Below are 22,021 nucleotides of genomic sequence, written 5' to 3' on the forward strand. Positions count from 1 at the left end.
CTTGTTGTCTCTTCCAACTTGGTCACACACTGGTGTGGGTGGTGACCCCAATTATATAATGGGTAGCCAGCAACAGGATTTCTCAATTTATCAGTATAGCTTAAAACTCAGAAATCAAATGACCTTCCCAAAACATACAGTCAACGGTCTAATCCCTTAACACCTACACAGTACAAGCCAATGCACCTTAACCTTTTTAATTAAAGCAGCCTCCTACAATCTGTTCTTATGCAAAGAATGAGACCAGGCTCAGTAAAGAACTGAGTAGAATATGAAAACCTCCCACAGTATTACAGCCTATTTATAATTCACAGGGAAGGGAATTCTCAAAATAGCCTATTCTTGAACTGACAGAAATATCTTTACTCTGAAAGTTGAAAGATAGAAAGAAAGAAAGAAAGAGAGAGGGAGAGAGAGGGAGGGAGGAAGGGAGGGAGGGAGGGAGGAAGAAGGGAAGAAAGGAAGGAGGGAAGGAAGGAAAGGGTGAGCTTGAACTGATAGTCTATGAAAAATGGCCATTGCTCATCTTCACAGACTCTGATCAGGGAAGGTGCTCTCCTATTCTCTTCTATCGGCACCAAAATGTGGTCATCTTGACCTTCAAATGCATCACAAGGGCCCTGGCAGAGCAAGAAATGGGAGGCCTAGCCCTCAACCCTATCACATTTCACTGAGTTGGCACAGAATGTAAAGTGGGAGAGGGCTGATGTGGAATTAAATCACTGCACCCACATTCTGCAATCGTCCCTGGGGGAGAAAAATGATAGCATTGCATAATTCTCTTTCCTCTGGCTCTTTGTCAGGATGTATTTTGTAGGTTATTTGAAGTTTCTTGAAAAGAGGGACTGAAGCCACATGTTAGCATATGAATCCTAACATGTCCTTGTCACAGGATGTTGGATCAACAACAGTACCAGAACTTGTGAAATGTACTCACCCCAGTGCTAAGATTACCACTGTTAACACAGCCAGCCAGACAAGGGTTAAAGTATGTAATTCCATCTGATCCACAGACTGGCTCATACTCATGTATTTTACAACCACAATTAACATTGCAGCTTCCTGTCAAGTTCCTGTGGGGCATGGTAAGAGAAGGTCTAGAGAGAAAAAAGCAGGTCATGAGTAACATTTACTAAAATAAAACTCTAAAGAAAGTTCTCGATGTTAAGTAATTTGTCCAGTTTAGAGAAGCTAGTCCCATTAAATCAAAGCTATGGTACTGTAAAGTAACCACCTTGGATAATTTTCATGACTTTTAAACAAAGCATAAAAAAACATGTTTCAATCTTCCTGTACTATAAATTCAAGACTTCCGTATGAAATTATCTATCATGCCTTAAATCTACCTTCCATCTTGGTGCTACAGATCTGGGCTCAGCAGTTCTAACCACTACTCACTTATTATAGACATTAAGCTCTCTGTCTTAACAAATCCAGGCCTCGATTTCTTTAACTATAAAAGAGAGGAACTACTTTTCTGTGCCAGATCAATAACACCATTAGGAGGGCACAAATAAAATCCATCCATCACAGTTGTCGACACAGGTTCCTCTGACCAAAAACTTTAATTGTTCTGGAATAAATTATCAAAGAAAGATATGGGACTCTAGAAACTGAGTCAGAAGTGATTTTCAAAGAAGATCAGAAGCAATTGATTTAATAAAGATTGGGTGGCAAGCTTGCTCCTTTTCCCTTTTTTGTTCATTTGGTCTCCCTGTGGCTGGTTTTCTTGAAGCCTCAGTGATTGCGGGAATGATTGCGGGGCATGTCATCACATCTCTCATAGTTTCTTTTTCTTTAAAACCAGCAAGTGGTACGTTTACTTAAAGTAATATATAATAATCAAACAGACCATGGTTTAACATAAGTTATAATGTCCACCATGGGGCCATGACAGCTGGGTAAGGACACAGTTGCTCTCAAATGTCTCAGGACACAATTGCTCTCAAATGTCTCTCTCTGTCTCTGTCTCTCTGTCTCTGCCTCTGTCTCACTCTGTCTTGTGCACATGTGCACGGGCACGTGTGTGCGCGCGTGCACACACACACACACACGCACACAAAGTATGTCAAATCATGCCACTCAAAGACCTAAAGAATACTTGGATGTCCCCATCTGACATACTTCTGAAGGTCACTGTAAATCAAAGAGGAGCCCCCTAACCATCTTTCTGCCTCCTCTTAAGTGTCTCCCTATTAAGAAACATGACAAGTGGGTATCCATGCATCTTATGCTCAAGTCACATGGATTAAAAGAGTATGATTCATGTAGCAGATACCTTTTTAGCAAAATATACTAATCAGCTAGAAAAAATTGATATCTTTCTCATAATATCTTAATCGCTATCAATTTATCTCAACCTTCAAGAAGACTTCAATTAGAATGTTTCTTTTTGATTCCACTTAAATTCTTGGCTTCATATTAAAATGCTTCAATTTCAGGTTTATAATTATTATTATTATCATCATAATCATTGTTATCATTTAAAACTAACATTTACGGAGCCCTATTTTTACTCCAGGAATTGTGCACTGAGATCTCTATATAAATTACCTCATTTATTCCTCATGAGAATTAAAATTATTATGACTGTGCTTTCATCTTTTAGATGAGAAAATTGAATATTGCAGAGGATAGATACTGTCAAAGTTCACAAAGCTAGTAAGAGCCAAAAATAGATTGAATCAACTACATATATCTAGAAATGAACTGTAAGCCTATTAATAAAAGTAGCTAGGATAATCCAGAGACACACATACCTAACATCTCTTATAAACTGTTCGTCCTCTACTTTTTAGGAATTTCTTTTAAAATTAGTAATGTCTATAATAAATAAAAGATCCTGAATGGAACCAAAAGCTTTAAACAATGGGAGAAAACTCTGTAGGTTAAGCTGTCTGTGAGACACAGAAGAGGAGATGAATGGTTTCATTAAAGAATTTAGAAATGATGTGGCCAGAAATGCTAGGTACCAGGAGAGCTGGTAGTAGAGTATATCTAAATACACCATGTGGCAGGAGCAGGAGTGTTGACAAAGAGGATGAAGTGTATTTTGGGAAAGTTGCAGCAAAGGTCTGAATTAACAGGCTATATTCAATTTCTGTAGTGTTAGCACTTCGGGTCAATAAAACCATATTGAGACAAGTAACTTCAGGGAAAAATCCCAATCTCTGAGATTGTGGACTTGGTTGAAATTGGTGAATCACTCCATCCAACAGTCCCTGACAAACACAGAAAACTGAGAAAATGCTTCCTCGTCACTTCACAGCTCAAGAAATCATCCCTGGAAAAGTTCTGGCCCAGTAATTCAAGTCAGAAGTAATTTCAACCAGAAGATGATATAATAGATCTTAGTTTTAAGTTCAAAGAGATGACACTTGATAAATGAAAGATAATAAAGCTAGCATTATTAAATGATTAATCAAGACTCAGTACCATTGAACAATTCTGTACATGGACATCAGATTTAACCCCATTTTTAAAAATTACTTGAAGAAAAGGTAAAAAGGTAAAGGGCAAAGAACTCACATTATGCAATGTGTTTATATAAAATCTTATTTAAGCCACAGTGTTCCCAGTAAATCCTGACTCTTACAGCTATGAGATGGTTCTGACATGCCTGTGTGAAATACAGACACACAGGAGAAGCAAAACACACTTCATAATTACAACTGCAGGGAGGGGCGCCTGGGTGGCTCAGTTGGTTAAGCGTCCGACTCTTGATTTGGCTCAGGCCATGATCTAAGGGTTGTGAGATTGAGCCCCACATCAGATACTGTGCTGGGTGTGGAACCTGCTTGAGATTCTCTCTCTCCCTCTGCCCTTCAAGCTCCCCTCCCCTTCTTTAAAAAAAAAAAGAGAGAGAGAGAGAAAATACAAAACAAAACAAACAAACAAAAAGCTGCAGGGTAATAGTGGGTGCTGGGAATATAATTACTTGAGTTGGGAATGAGCCAGGATATTAACCAGAGTGCCTAGGATCTTTCATTATGAAAAATCATCAGATTCTCAAATCTGAATTTTTTTCAATTTTATTGTATTGTGGTTAGAACACTTAACATGAGATCTACCCTCTTACCAAATTTTAAGTGTACAATACAGTGGTATACAGCAGATCCCTAGAGCTTATTCATCTTGGTTGACTGAAACTTGATGACCATTGATTAGTAACTCCCCATTTCCCACTTCCTCAAGCCACCATTCCACCTTAACTATTTTAGATACCTCATATAAATGAATCATTCTGTATCTGTCATTCTGTAACTGGCTTATTTCACCTAGCATGATGTCCTCAGGGCTCATCCATTCATCCCATATTGCTAAATTTCTTTCTTTTTTAAGGCCGAATCGTATTCCATTGTATGTATACACTACATTCTCTTTATCCATTCATCTGTCGATGGATGCATAGGTTGTTTCCACATCTTGGCTGTAAGATCTGAATTTGCTAGGGGAACGACTAACAACATGTCAGGTTCATTCTGCAAAAAGACTGACTCCATTTTAGCTCAACAGGAAAAGTTCATCTTTCTAAAACATCTCAATCCCATCCCATATCAGGTATTCGGGTGCCTCTTGAGCACTTGATACTAATTCAATGATGGATCGTCATGAAGATTCACCCTGCTGGTGAACCTGGAGCTTCTCAGACAAGCTTTAATAAATGGAGATGACTTATTTACTGTGCTTGCTTCTTTGTGTTTTTTTTTCTTCTTTCAGAATATTTAAAAAATGAAAAACATTGCATTCAGAATCAGAGAAACCTGGGTTCAAATTCTAGTTCTACCATTTTCTGACTGTGTGACTCAGCAAGTTATTTAATATTTCTGAGTTTCTTTCTCTTATTTCAATTGAGAAAAAAAATACCATTTTAAATAGTTATTTATCAATTGCTTATTATGTATGGGTTTTATCCTATTTTATCCTTTCTATATTTCTGAGAGATTGGTACTGTTACTAACCCATCTTAATGATGAGGGAATAGAGGCACAGCGGGTAAGGAATGTGCTGAGTACGTTGTTCGATTCTCACAGCAGTTCAACAAGATAGTATCTATCGGTATCTTCACCTTAAAGATGTGGAAACCAAGCACAAAAAGGTTAACGAATGTGCCCATATTCACACAGCTAGCACGTGGCAAGGCCTTGGTGAAAATCCAGGGTGACCTGAGAGCCACTGGGCAAAAGCAGTGGGTGTTCAGAACACAGCACTATGCCTGTAACTCAGCTGCACCAAATATGAGGAAATGGGCACCACTGGCAGAAACAGAGGCAGTCTCTGTGGCTCTCTTGGTCAGGAGGTGGTGTGTGACTTAGGGCTGTGTCTATATGAAATACATAATGTAAAACGGCACCTGAGTTTTGTTTTCAGGAAGAACATAAACTCTGAAATAGATAATCTGGGTTTCCTTCGGTTCTACTCCTTATTAACTGATGACGTTGGGCCAATCACTTCATCTCTAAGCCCAGTTTCTTTAATTAAAACGTGTGGGCAATAATACACGCAGTAATGTTGTAAGCATTATATATAAAAGATATACATAAACCAGTGTCCACTACCATACCTGAGCCAAACAGATGCCTCACAAAGACTCCCTTCTTCACCCCCACTCCCTTTATCTCTCTCTCTATTGGCTTTAAAGAAGGGAAAAAAAAATCCCATATGCAAGCCTCAAAATCATACAGAACGAAAACAGTTTTTCCTTAACAGGCCAACTCATACTGATGAGCAGGTTGTACAGTGCACAAGAGCACCTAGCCAAAAGAGCAAGCAGAGGCTGAAATGTAGCCCACACCTTGCTGGGAGAAAGGGTCCCCTTATTCTTCACACAAATAGAACCCCTACTCTAAAAGTGCCAAGCCTGTGCATCTACACCTCCCAAAAGTGTTTATACGAATTCAATTTTAGTATACTATCTAATATTAGTATACTATCTTCCTAGAAGTATTTTTTTTTAAAGATTTTATTTATTTATTTGAGAGAAAGAGAGAGAGACAGAGAAACAGCATGAGAGGGGAGAGGGTCAGAGGGAGAAGCAGGCTCCCCGCCGAGCAGGGAGCCCGATGTGGGGCTCGATCCCAGGACTCCAGGATCATGACCTGAGCCGAAGGCAGTTGCTTAACCAACTGAGCCACCCAGGCGCCCTTCCTAGAAGTATTTTGGAAACTAGAGGAATTCTCCAAGGAAACTGGGTTTTTTTATTTTGCTAATTTATAAACTCTGATGAAGTCAGGTTGCAAATACTGGAATGAATGGATCCTTGAAGCAGCCTAAAGCACTCCTAATCAAGTTTTTCTTCATTGAATACAGTTAAATGGGAAGAAGTATACCATAAATCATGGATTTAGATAAGTAAGACATTTATTTTCACCAAGTTCTTACAAGTTCAGCATCACTAGATGAATAACATCCCTGTACAGAGGTAGATGTCAGACATTCATTCGTCTTTTAAAGAAGAAAAGGAAGTTTAAAGAAGAAAAGCTTTGTGTGATCTAAAAGAGAAGGGAGAAGAGACAAGAAACTAACTTTTTCAGCATGTACTACATGCTGGACACTGTGCTAGGAAATATCAGAAAACTTCCCTAATACAATCCTCAAAATCAAAACTACAAACATTTATTTAAAATGTTAGAATGCTTCAAACTGGAGGTTGAGGATGGAGGAAAGAGACGCTGACTTCTCATTTTTTACCCTTCTGCAGTATTTTAATTTTTCAACTACATGTGTTTTACTTTAATTATGCTTGTAACCAGGTGTGACTGACATTATCACCAATTTAACAATGAGGAAACCAATACTCAACAATATTCAGCGATTTTCTTGCAAGATCACACAGCTAAAAAACTGATGGCTCTGGTACTTTTCTTTGAAAATAAAACCATCTTTGACAAAGGAGTTTGGGGGGAGAGGGGAGAGGAGGTCAAGAAGTTCTTTCTTGGGACCTCTGTTTTCTCACTAACACAGAATCTGGGATGCCCAACAAGAAAAACAAGACTAAGATAAAATAGTTGAAGAAAAGAATTTTTAAAAATGCAACCATCATGGGGCATAGGAAAGGAAGCTGAGTAGGGCCAAGAAATGGATTGCTCAGCAAAGATGAGGGCCTGCTAAGATTGGAACTCATAAATTTGTAATGGAGCCAATCAGCACAATTATATAATTTTTGCCCATAATGCTGGAGAGTCCAGAATCAGTTGATTCAGGATTGGCAAGACAGATATGGTGCTAAGCAAGGGCTTTAAAGTCTTGAGGGGACTTGCAGTTTAAAAGCAGGTAAGACAATGAGTCTGCCTTCCCTCCCTGCTGAGTATGCACTTAAAATTAAAGCAAGTAAGATTAAAAGGAATAAAGCTAGCAAAGAGGAATGGAAAGAGTGACACCAAACTTCATGAAAATAGCAAGTGGATAGGCATAAGTTTATGTGATGAGCAGATCCCACCTTGGAGAAGAGCCAACCTACCCCATGCACCCTCCACAAGGCTCCACAAGGTTCTGAGCTTAAAGTCATCAGATGTGGCAGAAGCCAAAGGTGAGGATCAAGCTGAGGTTTGAGGGAGAGAAAATTGTATCGGTGGGCCCTTCCTTTCTCATATTCACTCACCTCCACCCCCACATCAGAGCCCAGACAGTCTCTGGAAAGCTCTTCTCTAAAGAGATTGGAAGAAATTAAAATATCAAGCTTCTACTCTAGATGTTGACAAATGAGAATAAAACTCCCTCATTTTTGTATGGGGGTGAGGGTGGGGCACATAACCTGAAAGGTGCTAGACTGAGTCTTGTCAACCTGTAAAGCCCAGAATAAACAGAAAAACTGACCCTTAACATCAAATGGCAAAATGTGAGGCATAAAAACAAGGTAAAGAAAAAAAATCTAATTATATACACAGATCTGAGAAGATAATACTCCTTAAAAAGACATCAGAATGTTATGAAAAGGGAATACTCAGAATACAACAAAGAAAAAAGTTATTCTTGAAATAAAAAAATTTTACATAAAGAATGGAAAACAAAGTATGGAGGAATCTCTCATAGCAAAGGACATAGGAAATATGAGAGAACAAACTACACATACAGGCAACCAGTCTGTTAGTTCCAACATCGGATTAGCAGGAGTCCTGATGAGCGCATGGAAAATGGAGAAAGTGAGTAAAGCTATAGCAGAAGAAAACTTCTCTGGGATCAAGAAGATAGACATGTTATATTAAGATGGATCAGAGGGTGCCTAACATAATGAATGAACAAAGCCCTGGGCCAAGACATTCATTCATCCATTCCTTCCTTCATACAACAAACGTCCTGAATTGCTTCAGATGATGGGGATGCAACTATTATGGAGACTGCTATAGTAATTGTTCTTGAGGAGCTCATATTTTAGAAACAGGAGGCATGAGCAGAGGAAATAATTAAATGAGGTAATTTCAACTAATGATAAGTGCTATGAGGAGACTAAGGAGGAGTGATGAGATAAAGAATGAGGGAAGAGGGTGCCTGGGTGGCTCAGTCGGTTAAGCGTCTGCCTTCGGCTCAGGTCACGATCCCAGGGTCCTGGGATTGAGTCCCGCATCGGGCTCCCTATTCAGCAAGGAGCCTGCTTCTCCCTCTGCCCCTCCCCCTCACTCGTGCTCCCTCTCTCTCCCTCCCTCCCTCTCCCTCCCTCCTTCTCTCCCTCGCAAAAATAAATAAATAAAATCTTTAAAAAAAAGAATGAGGGGAGAGTGGGCTCCCTTCAATTGGGCAGGGAGGGGCAGCCTCTCTGAGAAAGTGACACTGGAAGGGCCCAGCTAAGACAAAATCAGAGGGGAAAGCATTCCTTATGAAATCTCAGAGCACCTTGAATAAAAAATTTCCTAAAAACTTCCAAATAAAGTTGGCCACAGACAAATGAGAGCTAGGACTGGAGTTAAATTTCTTATCAGCAACATTAGATATGGCTTCAAAGTTCTCAGAAAGGTAATTTTTAACCTATAATTCTATGTCCACTCAAACTATCCTTTAAGTGAGAGAAGAATAAAGACACTAATACACTGACAGGCTCAGAAAATTTTACTCCCAAGTACTCTTTCCTCTGATGGTATTTGGATATTTTTCTCTAGCAAAACAAGGAGTTAACAAATAAATAAATAAACAAAAATTAGTGGATACAATTGAGATCTATGAAAGGAAGTTCCAGGATATAAATTATGCCTAGAGAGCCACTAGTCCAACTGAAGCAAGATTATGGAAAAAGAAGAACTCAATAAAACAAAGTAGATGTTGAAAACTTAAAAAATATACATGAGCATGGGAAAGGCCAGTAGTCAGGGAAAGAACAGGCTGTTTGAACTCAGGGACAGACAACACAAGAAATAGGGTGGTCCAAATATGATACAGTTTTAAGCAGATGCCCATCCCCACCCTAGATAATGGATGACTACTCTTTCCTCCACCTCTCTATTTTCTGGAGAAAATGAACCAAAGGCTCTGGACTTAAGAGCATCACACATAAAGGAGCCCTTTGGTGAGATGCTAGAATGGTGGCAGGGGAATTAGGTAAAACTCTACAGAATGAACAGAAGGACCCAGGCTCTTTCCCATCACCAGCCCACACTCCCAGCTCTAGAATGACAGCAGGTAGGCTAACAACCCTGAACCCACCCCAATACAGCCACAGCCAAGAGACAGGAGAATCCTGCTCCTGAGGAGCCAAAGCACCCCAGAGGTAAGACCTTGGGTTCTGACACCTAGCACCCCAATGAAAATGCCAGTTCCAGCCCTCCCGTTACCCAACAGGGAGATTGACCAAATGACAAGCTCTGCCATCAGACACAGAGCACCTACTCAGCTTCTTAAATTCATGTTCTTCAACACTAAGAGAAAGCTAAGGATCACCAAAATGTAAGGGAAATTTCCAACATAATTGAGACAGCAAAATAAATAGACAGCAGGTATTCAGAGGACATAGACAATTCAGGAAGGAAAAGAAACTCTCAATCATGTTGGAGAAGTAACTGAAGATATTCCACCCATGAAGCAAGAGGACTAGAAGCAAGAAACCATCAAAAATCAACAACAAAATGTGGAAATTAAAAATACAATATCCAAAATAAAGATTCAGCAGAAGACTGAAAAAATAAAGCTGAAGAAACCTTTCCAAAAAGTAGAACAAAAAATGAGATAAAATAGATGATAAAGAATAAGTAGAGGACCAATGAAGGAGAGAGAAGAGAAAAAGCGGTGAGAAAAAAAATAACAAAATTTAAATTTAAAAAAAAATGGAACTAAAGGACACAGTTTCCAGACAATAAAGCTAAGTGCTCAGGAGAGGGGGGGAAAAAATTCCAAAGTATATCATGGTGAAATTCAGGAATACCAGGCATAAATTGGAAGCTCCTAGAAAGGAAAAATAGGGCAGATATGAAAGACTGGCAAAAAGAAAGGCCAGACTTCCCACAAACAGCATGAAAAATCAGATGATAATGGAGTAATAACTTCAAAATTCTGAGTGAAAATGATTCATCCAATCTAAAATTCTTTACCCAGCCAAGTTGACAGTCAAATATGATAATTTTTTAAAGCTATTTCATGGAAAATCTTCAAAAACAAAAAAGTGACAGCCTGTCTAGCCTTCTTCTAGCTACTGGAGGATGTTCTCTCACAAAATGAGGGAGGAGCCAAAAAAGAGGCATCCACAGAGCCCAGAGAACAAAGGTGACAGCTGGGCAGCAGGACCAGAGAGCACTGTGTCCAGATTAGAGCATGGGCACCAGGGCTCCAATTTAGAAGACTCCAAGGGCTGGAAAGTGGAATCATGAGTTCATCAGACGGGTGAAAAATCACAGTGAGATCTTTTGAGCCCTCAGAGAGTATGGGAAGCCGGACACACATTCAGAGAAAACAAAGATAATGAAAATAAGACAATTACAAATTCCAGGAAAATCAATGCTGTACAAAAGAGGAAATCTCCTCATGACACACTACTTGTGTCTCAGCAGTTAATAACACTGTCATAATCAAACACAAGAAATATCAAAGAAGGATTTGACCACAATATATGAATAGAAAGCTGCACTCCTCATTTACTAAGATAGGAAGTCATAAATAATGTCCCAGTTTGGTTAATTTATACACTATGTCTTAAAAATATAGAGGTGAATACCAGAAGAGACAGCTAAGAAGAATTTAAAATTATTGCCCTAGGAAGCAGGATTGGTCAGGAAACTGTTGGTTTTTTGCTTCTAACTTCTTAATTCTATTTGTTTTCCAACTGTAATAAAAATAATTCGATAGAAGTGGAAATTATTCTTAATTTATTAGTGATGACTGATAACAAGAGCTAACTTTCAGTGAGCACTTACTGTTGGCCAGGCATCGAGCTGAGAGCTTTACACGTTACTCATACTATCCTTGCCTGTAGCTTCTCAAGTGATTCTTATTGCTATAGACTAAATATTTGGGTCCCTGCAACATCCATAGGTTGAAAATGAACCCCCAGTGTGATGGTATTTGGAGGCTGGGCCTTTGGGAAGTGATTAGGTCATGAGGGTGGAGCCCTCATGAATGGGATCGGTGCCCTTATAAGAGGGACTCTAGAGAGATGCCTCACCCCTGCCACCACGTGAGGACACAGGGAAAAAGATGGCCACTTATGAACCAGGAAGTGGAGCCTCACAAGACACCAAATCTGCAGGTACCTTGATCCTCAACTGCAGAACTGTGAGTAATAAACTTCTGTTGTTTCTAAGCCACCCAGTCTATACTATTCTATTTCAGTAGCCCGAAGGGGGACTAAGACACTATTATCATCACCCTATTTTACAGATGAGGATACTGAGGCTTACAGTTAAGTAAGTGGCCAAGCAGCGTGAAGATGCAAAATCAGATTTAACTCAGGAATCTGGGCTCCTAGTCTATACTGCCCTTAAATTTTTAAACACATTATTTCCTATGCCATTCTATTAGGCACTAAAAGAAGCTCTGTATCAGTACATGCATCACCCAGACACACATCTACTGATGAAAAAAAGATTCTTGAGACAAGTGACCATATTCTGTCATCTGCATAAGCTCTGATTGGCAGTTCCTCTTTTTTTTTTTACCCTGATGTTCTAGGTTGGCTAAGTGAAATTAAAGCTTTTCTTTTTCAAATTTCAAGTGGAATATTTTATAAGATAAAACTCCACTAAAAATCAAAAGGAAACTGTGCTTGTTGACAGCAAACACCAAAATCTAGGCACTGGAGTTCTGTCCAATGAGCAGATCCTAACAAACCCAAATGTATATAAGTTATGGTTTTCTTAACACTCCAAGAAGAATTTTCCACCTTCTTTTAGAAAGCATGTAGGAAATTGATCCTCAGATCCACTGCTGGTGAAGAGGCAAATTAATACAACACCTGGGGAGTAAATTTGGCAAAATTCATTGCAATCTCACTTCTGGAAATTTATCCTACAAATACATGGCACACAGGAGAAGTGACATATGCATGAAGTTATTTATTGCAGCATGATTTTTAACGACTAAAGATGGGAAACTGCCTTTCAAATGGGGACTGGTTAACTTACAAACAGAATTAAATGGAATGTTACAGGCAGTTAAAAGGAGTGTTTAAAGCAATGTCCACAATAGCCAAACTATGTAAAGAGCCCAGATGTCCATCAACAGATGAAGGGATAAAGAAGATGTGATATATATATATATATACACAATGGAATATTACTTAGCCATCAAAAAAATGAAATCTTACCATTTGCAACGACATGAATGGAGCCAGAGGGTATTATACTAAGCGAAATAAGTCAATCAGAGAAAGACAAAAACCATATGATTTCACTCATATGTGGAATTTAAGAAACAAAACAGGGGATCATAGGGGAAGGGAGGGAAAAATAAAATAGGACGAAATCAGAGAGGGAGACAAACCATGACAGACTCTTAATCACAGGAAACAAACAGGGTTGCTAGAAGGGAGGGGGGCGGGGGAAGGGATAGGTAGGTGATGGGCATTAAAAAGGGCATGTAATGTAATGAGCACTGGGTGTTATATGCAACTGATGAATCACTGAACTCTACCTCTGAAACTAATATTACACTATATGTTAATTAATTGAATTTAAATAAAATAAAAAAAATTTTTTTTAAAGGAGTGCTTAGGGCACCTGGGTGGCTCAGTTGGTTGAACGACTGCCTTCAATTCAAGTCCTGATCCCGGAGTTCCAGGATCAAGTCCCGAATCAGGTTCCCTGCTCATCAGGGAGTCTGCTTCTCTCTCTGACCCAACCAGACCCCCTCTCATGCTCTCTCTCTCTCTCAAATAAATGAATAAACTCTTTTTTTTTTTTTTTTAAGGCGTGCTTAAAAGCATGGACTCTGAATTGTTTGGGGTTAAGTCTGGATTAAGTTCTATGTAACATGCAGCATAGTCACCCTGGGTCACAAAATCCTCAATTTTCAAGGATTTTGTCAACTGTTTGTTTAGCACAGCAATTATTAAAAATTAAATTACATAAACTTATAATTAAATAACTATTTCAAAGATAATAAATACTCAATTCATCACCTCCTAGTTATTTTACTATACTGTTACCTATGTCTTGACTAGGCTATTTAGGTCTAAATACCTGTATGAGAGAAATATTATATAATGGTACGTGACTGGGCATCTCCTCCCAGCTTGGTGTTCAGTATCTTCAGGTTGTTAGCTTGAAATCAGCCATGGTGGGGATATTTACACCTCCGAAATTGGCAAATGCTACAGATGGGAACTTTTTTCTTAGCCATGTGTTACATATTATCAGCATACCACCAGTATGTGTGTTCTGTACCTCAGTTTTGCCATCTGTAAAATCAAGATAATAATAGAACCTACCTGATAGGGTTGTCATGAGGATTAATGAGTTAATATATGTAAAAGCATTAGAAGAGTGTCAATATAAGGGTTAGCTATGCTTTGTATTATTATTATTATTGGCACAGAAAGATCTCCAAGCTATATTGTTACATTTTTTTAAGGTGGGAAAAGTACGTATGAATGCTACCTTTTGGATATAAAACAGGGAAGATTTTAAATACATACTCATAGTTTCTTTTTTTAAAAATTTTTTATTGTTATGTTAATCCCCATACATTACATCATTAGTTTTAGATGAGGTGTTCCATGATTCATTGTTTGCGTATAACACCCAGTGCTCCATACAAAATGTGCCCTCCTCAATACCCACCACCAGGCTAACCCATCCTCCCACCCCCCTCCCCTCCAGAACCCGCTGTTTGTTTTTCAGAGTCCATCGTCTCTCATGGTTCGTCTCCCCCTCCGATTTCCCCCCCTTCATACTCATAGTTTCTTATAGAAAGAAGCATTGGCAGAATGCACAAGAAATGAATCCAAGTGGTTACCTGGTTCGTCTTTGATTGGAGAAATGAGGCGGAGGACTTGGGTAAGAGCAAGACTTTTCAGTGTACATTGTATTTTCATTGAATTTTATGTTTTTAAACTATGTGGATGTATTGTCTATTCAAAATGTATTAAAAAAAGAACAATTTTGGGGCGCCTGGGTGGCTCAGTCGTTAGGCGTCTGCCGTCAGCTGGGTCATGATACCAGGGTCCTGGGATCGAGCCCCACGTCTGGCTCCCTGCTCGGCGGGAAGCCTGCTTCTCCCTCTCCCACTCCCCCTGCTGGTGTTCCCTCTCTCACTGTCTCTCTCTCTGTCAAATAAATAAATAAAATATTAAAAAAAAAAAGAAAGAAAGAACAATTCTCATTAACCCAACAAGCATTTCCTCATCTGCTGTAACCAAAATACTATGGGAAACACTCTGTGAGGCTTAAAAGGAACATTGACAAAGGAGAGACCATCGTCCCTGCCCTCCATGCATGCGTGCTCCAGCTTGGGGAGATGAAACGTGCACAGGAGACCTCCCTGGTTGGGGGAACACTAGTTCGACCCTAGGGTACCAACACTATAGGGCTTTGCACTTCATTCATGATTAGAATAACATGAAATGGCTCTTTCGAGATACTTACCCTGTTGTATAAGGGATGTTTATGCCTCCTAGGTTAATACTTTCACATCCAACAATAAATAGGGTTGAAAAACACAGTAAAGACACACCACTGCAGATCATGGCTAGTTTGGCAGATTCTCTTGCACCAAGTTTCAATTTCTTTATAATGTAGCCTCCCAGGACAATACCAACACCAGCACTGGGGACAATAATAACACCTAGAGAGAAGAAGGGAAGGACAGGATTAAGTGAAGTTACATATACTATAATTTGTTTTCTAATTATTCTGTTTCTACTCACTTATTAGTTTTAAAGTAAAAAAATAAAAAATACTGTAATCAATAAATCTTCAATGTGTATGATTTTATAGTATAATTTCTTTTCAAAGGACTCATATCCAAAATGTAAAATGACTTTTACAAAGCAATAAAATAAAGACAAGCAACCCACTAAAAAAGTGAACAAAACGGGCGCCTGGGTGGCTCAGTTGGTTAAGCGACTGCCTTTGGCTCAGGTCATGATCCTGGAGTCCCTGGATCGAGTCCCGCATCGGGCTCCCTGCTCGGCAGGGAGTCTGCTTCTCCCTCTCCCACTCCCCCTGCTTGTGTTCCCTCTCTCGCTGTGTCTTTCTCTGTCAAATAAATAAATAAAATCTTTAAAAAAATAAAAAAAATAAAAAAAAAAAGTGAACAAAACTTGAATGGGTCCCTCACTAAAGAGGAAATCCAGCTGGCCAATAAACATATGAAGGTGTTCACCCTCATTGCTAAGAGGGAAATACAGATTAAAACCATAGTAAAATACTACTCTACACCATTTGTGTTGATAAAAATTTAGAAGTCCGATACTACCACATGTTGGCAAAGATAGAGAGCAATGGGCACTCTACACGGCTGGTTGGGATGTAAATTGTGAAACCTACTTTGAGAAACAGTTTGCCATCATAGGCATCCTGTAGATGTTGAAGATGTACGCATCCTGTAACAGGTAATTTTATTCCTGGATCTACACCCTGAAGAAACTCAAGGACACGGGGACTAAAAGAAGTGTACAAGACATTTGAAGCATCATAATAGCCAAAAACTGGAAATAAACCAAATGTCCATTACTGGATGCATTGCATGTTGTAAGTTCATGTAACAAAATGTCACTCTACAGCAAGAAATATGAAGGAATTTAATAACCCACAACCATGAGGATGGATCATACAAATACAATATTCAACGAGAGAAGCAAAACAGAACAGAACACATGACATGACGGCATCTGTAAAAAGTTCAAGTGCAGTTAAAACTAAACGATTTGTTTAGGAATGCATATCCAGGCAGTGCAACTATGAAGGAAACCCAGGAAGTAAGTGTCATAAACCCAAGATAGTAGGGGAATAGGTGGGGCTCCTGGACTACTGAAAATACTCCATGCCATGACCTACGTAATAGTTACACAAGTGTTCACTTTATGATTATTCATTAGCTCTAAATTTTAATTAATGTATTTGTGTGCATTATATTTCACAGCCTTTTAAAAAAAAAAAACTAAAAAACAGTTGTATTGCCTGCCCCAAGAACCTTATAATCTAAAATAGAAATACACAAATCAGAGTACAATAAAACAATTATACAAAAGACAAGGAGAATACAGGGGAAAAAGCAAAAGCGTCTGAGCCTTCCCTGGGAGAAATCAAGGAGGACTTCACAGAAGTAGCAGTATTTGTACTGAACAAAGTATGAAGAGAAAAATAAGGTTAACACTGAAATGAGACAACTATGTCACTAGAGATCTTGGCAAGAGCAATGTTAAGGATGTTGTGAGGGAAGAAGCCAGACTGCAGTGGGTTGAGATGAGGATTTAGAAATTAGAATTCAGATTCTTTCTAGAATTTAAGCTATAAAAGGAAAAACAGATATGGGTCTAGAGTAAGAGTGGAGTCAAGGTAGAGTTAGAGCTTGGGGAGTTCGTTTGCTAAGACAGGAGAGGACTATGCATATTTATATACAGACAAAAAGGCTAAAAAGGAATGGAGGTTGAATGTGGAGGGAAAGGTTATCTAATAATGCCAATGCAAGATCCTTGAGAAGTCAAGAGAATATGGAATTAATAGCACAGATAATCAGATTAGCACTGGATGGGGAGAGAGAGAGAGACCCCTTCATTCAGGGTGGGAACAGGATAGGGGAGAATAGGATGGGGGATAAATCAACAGGTGGGTGGTAGCTCTTCAAATTGTAGCTTTTCTGTTTCATTATTTTTACATCATTTGCAAACATCATGTAATACATGTTGCAACAGAACACTGGGAAAGCACAGAGAAGTATGAAGGAACAAAAATCCACTGCTTACATTCTGGCATATTTCACTCTAGTCTTTTTTCCATGCTTTTTTACTTCAAGAATTGATAACATGCTATAGATTCTTTTTTTATATAGCTTTGGTTTTTATTTCTGGGTGGTTTTTTGTTTTTTGGGTTTTTTTTTTTTTTTTCTGTATAACTGAAAACAAAACTAACTCTTAGAGGAAAGGGATATGGAGAACTTTAAATATAGCCAAGGGTTAGAATAATCATTGTAGGAAAGCAAAGTGAGTGCTAAATGAGAATATGTAATAGGCTTTGCAAATGGAGTCCAGTGGGTCCAGATGATATTAGATTTCAGAAGTCTGCAGCTGCACCAGTGCTCACGGTTGAATGGTTTGCTCCAGCGTGTTCAGCAACCCACGTAAAGGAGCAGAGGATTAGATTAATCTAAAATCTGAGCTTTGCCTGGCAACCAGTGTTCATTTTGTAATCCTCACCAGAGTCCTGATTTTATAAAATCAGTAATGGCCTTTTTACAGATGAGGAAATTGACAGCTCAGAGAAGTGACCAGCCCAGTAGTGCACACAAAGAAGAGAGAGTCTAAGGGAAACAGATCTCTGATTCCCAGCCCAGCGCTCTGTCCACATCACCACAGATGTCTCTTAGAACCGACAGGTCCCTGGAATCTTTTAGGTAAATTGACCAGAGCTCTGGGTTCAAATGAGCTAGTTAATAAAGTATCATCATCATTAAGGAAAAGTACACGTTATCTATACGAATCAATAGGCAAAGCTTTACCTTTAAAGTGAAAGTGATACATCCATGAAATTCTTGTTTTAGTTGAACAATTTACACTGTTCTAGACCTGGGGGTAACAAACAAAACAAATCTCTATGCTCATAGCTCAAGTCCTAATTTAAAAGCAATAAACCTTACTTGACTATGCATCCTACTTGGTATTCAACTCTTAAGAACAGGAAATTTGTCATCAGTAAATATGAGGTTATATCAATCAGAGGGAAGACCCCTTAAAATTTGCTCTAGATGTCCCCTGCCATCTAAATCTCACTGCACTATCCAAACAGAAATTCTGACCATTCATGATGCTAATCTGTACATCGCTCAGAACTCCAGCTTAAGTAAGAGACCCAAATGTTCCGTTGTTAGAATATTAGGCATATGGGATGGTATTGGGGAGGGGAATGGGGGACAACAGTAAAACCTTCTCACTGTCCTTTCTGAAAGCCCCTGAGTCTGGGGAAACCAGACTGTACAGAGCATGAAGGGGCTGGAAGTTGGTTTCCCGCCCACCACCACACTGTTCTCTAGTCCTTCCCAACTTCCCCACTCCCTTGTGGGGAGGGGGAAATACAGGCATCCCCTGCTTTTCCAAGTTCACATCACACCACTTCCGCATTTATGGAAAACCTCAGTACTTGTGTTCGCTAATTAAAATAAACCCAAAGAAGATTTTCACTTTTATGGGGTGAAAAAAACCCCACAAAGGTGACCAGTGAAAATAGCATTCAGCATTTGTTTTGCAGTGAGGGGTTACAGAGGCAGTGAGAGTGGCCCCGCCAAGCTCCTTCCCTGCCAACTACGCCCAGCGTCTCAGCATCAGGCCCCACAGCTCTGAACTGTACTTTATTTTGATTTAGTCTGCGCATCGTTAGGAAGATGTTCCAAAGGTATCAGAAAAGCCTAAGAGAGGTTGTTTCTTGAGTCTGGGAATGTTCAAAATTTTTTTCCATATAAATTATTTGTAATTGCTTCTCCACTTTATGCCATTTCAGCTTATGAAAGATTTCATTGGAACACTCGACTTTCAGATAGCAACGGAAACCTGTAAATATATAAGATGGGCTCTCCCAGCAGAAGCTGCCCACCTGCCACTCGTCATGTCTGAGTTCAAATTCACCTCACTGGCCCATGCTCATCCCTTCCCTCAGTCCCCAGAGAGCACCCCGCCTACTGCCTCCATTCCTCTGGAGCTTCTGCTCCCTATCAAGCCCCTTTCGCAGTCCTGGCAGGATGGCTCTGCAGTCCCTGAGTTTCTGTTCCTCGCGCCCTCTAGTGGCCAAGACATGGATGGGACCCGTCAGGTACAAAAGGATGGGTGGGGAAAAAGCATCAAGGACTTGTGTATGAGGGGAGAGGGAAAAGGACTGAACGTGGAAAGATGGAAATACCTGGACCAAGCCCAGGGACCCAGCCTAAGGTACAGGTGGTAGAGGATAGAAGCCAAAGCAATGTCTAAGAGACAAATGCAGGTGACAGTGCAGGCCACATGGACAAATTTCCTGAATTCAAATCTCAGCTCTTTCACCTACAAACTGTGTGTCCTTGGACAAATTTCTAAATATTCCCAGGCCTCGGATTTTCTCATCTGTAAAATGTGGATACAGGGGCGCCTGGGTGGCTCAGTTGGTTAAGCGTCTGCCTTCGGTTCAGGTCATGATCCCGGGGTCCTGGGATCGAGCCCTACTTCGGGAGCCTGCTTCTCCCTCTCCCTCTGCCCCCCACTTGTGCTTGCTCGGTCTCTCTAGTGCTCTCTCTCTCAAATAAATAAATAAAATCTTAAAGAAAAAATAGTATCTTCCTCATAGGTTGTTAGGTTTAAATGAATTAAGACATATAAAGTGCTTAAAACAGGGGCACCTGCCTGGTTCAGTCAGAGGAAATACAACTCTTGATTTTGGGGGTCGTGAGTTCAATTCCCATGTTGGGTGTAGGGATTACTTAAATAAATAAATAAATAAAAACTTTTAAAAAATTAAAAAAAAAAATAAAGTGCTTACAACAGTGTCTGACCCCATAGTATATACTTAATAAATGTTGGTGATCATCATCATCAGAAGTATGAACATCATTATTATCTGCCTAACATGAATGAGTTTAACATTTGCACAAATAAGTATATTGGAATTAGGCAAAATTTCTATATGCTATTTTATCTATAGGATTGCACTTAAACTACTCCTAATGGCCCAACTAAACCTCTATGTGTTCTTTTTATATAAACCTTTGTTTGATATTTAGCTACCATGTGTTCTTAAACACATAAACCTCTGTTAGCTACTTAGTTACTGTGTGTATATATCTGAATCTAAAGAACTCAGGGCTGCGTTGGTTAACTGTTGACAAAGCAGAGAATCCTGCTTTACTTCCTAAATCGTCTGCCAACACCCTACTGCTTTCCAGTTGGAAATCTTTTTATGTACTTATGTGTCCAAGCAAATTGACATGTTAATTGTCCTACTTCCTCTCTTTCTCTTATATCAAACATTGTTCCTATAACATTCAATTCTGACGTTTTTCCTGAGTTGCAATACTGCTTTTGCCCTTATACTGTATAGCCTCATGAAGCCAAAAGGTCTTTACGAAAAGATGATATTCACTGAGTTACCAAATATTAAAGCTACTGGTGGAATTTTTCCTCTCTACTCTAGTTTTTGTCAATATGCAGAAATGACCTGTATTGAAAATGGATACATAAAATATACATCTGCTTAATGCATGATTTGGGACACACAAAAAAACCTTGAACTAAAAAAGAGGAGGATGAAATTAGGTAACCCGCTCATCATCGAGAATGGTCTAGGCTCAGGGAAGGGAACTTCCATTGTGCCGCTATTGCTTTTGTTAAGAACAACAATCTGCTTTCACGGTCAGGGATGACCCTTATCGTGAGACCTGCCACTGTCTGTTGTGTTTACTTCTTTCTTTCCTGCCAGACTGTAAAGTTGTTGTACGTGGTGGGGACTGTATCTTTATTATCTTCATACCTTTTAGCACTCACCAGGACCTGGAAATGTATGGATGAAAGAACAAACTTTGTTATTTAGAATTTATTATATAAAAACTTCAAAGGACTTACTCATTTCAGTTTTCAATTATTCCTGAACTAGGCTATATCTTGTTTTACAAAGAGGAAATCTAAAATCTAACTTGGGACCAAAATTAGCTGCTAACATCCGTTTAAAACCGGCAGGCCCTAAATGATGCCTGCAAAATTTCACTGTTATCAAAATTCCGAATTGAACATTATTAGCAAAAGTTTAACTGCCAAACCACTAAAGGTGACCAAGCATGTAATGTCAGTTGCCCTCTGAGAACTCTTTTCTGTTGTGAAATCACAATGGTGCAGAATGTGGTGAACTAAGAACTCAGAATCTTAGATGTCCTCAGTGCTCTTTTCCCTAAATTCACTGATCCTTTCTACGTATTTCACACCCAAAGTTTTCTTCCGTTAAATTGAAAAAGAAATGGCTTGCAAACATAAGACTATAAATCAGTCAGTAAAAATATGATTGTAAGCTATTATGACTTTGAGGTTCTGCTGCTACCCTAGGGAAGGGCAGCTGGGCACGGGGGAGGCAGGAGGAAGCAGGATGGGCATCTGGAAAAGAAGGAAGTCCAGTCTGGGTCATTCTCGTTCATTCATTCTCTCTTTCTCCCTCTCCCCCTCTCTTTTTGCACACACACACACAAGTGTAGACTCTATGCCACATATAGTATCCCAATTCATTCTCAGAATTGTATGGATTTTGAGTGGCTTTGAAACAGAAGGCGTCTTACAAACAAAAGTATCTTAGCCTAATTAAAAGCATTTTCCTTTCATAATAACTCAAAATCATGGCGCATCTTACAATTTATGGTGTCTTCGACTGGAAGGAATATAGCTTCGGGCACCTGGGTGGCTCGGTCACTGCCTTCAGCTCAGGTCATGATCCCAGGGTCCTGGGAT

General features: G+C 39.4%; 1 protein-coding gene across 3 annotated transcripts in view; it reads right to left on the bottom strand.

Moving 5' to 3' along the window:
* Nucleotides 1-22,021, bottom strand: part of SLCO5A1 (solute carrier organic anion transporter family member 5A1) — a 118,539-nt gene that overhangs the window by 7,006 nt on the left and 89,512 nt on the right. For all 3 annotated transcript variants that reach the window (XM_021688476.1, XM_021688475.1, XM_021688477.1), the window contains 2 exons: nucleotides 15,000-15,198; nucleotides 938-1,097 (listed from right to left, as the gene is read on the bottom strand). In XM_021688476.1, the coding sequence (XP_021544151.1) occupies nucleotides 938-1,097; nucleotides 15,000-15,198 (359 nt within the window). The remainder of the gene's footprint in view (nucleotides 1-937; nucleotides 1,098-14,999; nucleotides 15,199-22,021) is intronic.

This window comes from Neomonachus schauinslandi, chromosome 4 (assembly GCF_002201575.2).
Source record: "Neomonachus schauinslandi chromosome 4, ASM220157v2, whole genome shotgun sequence".
NCBI classification, from domain to species: Eukaryota; Metazoa; Chordata; class Mammalia; order Carnivora; family Phocidae; genus Neomonachus; species Neomonachus schauinslandi.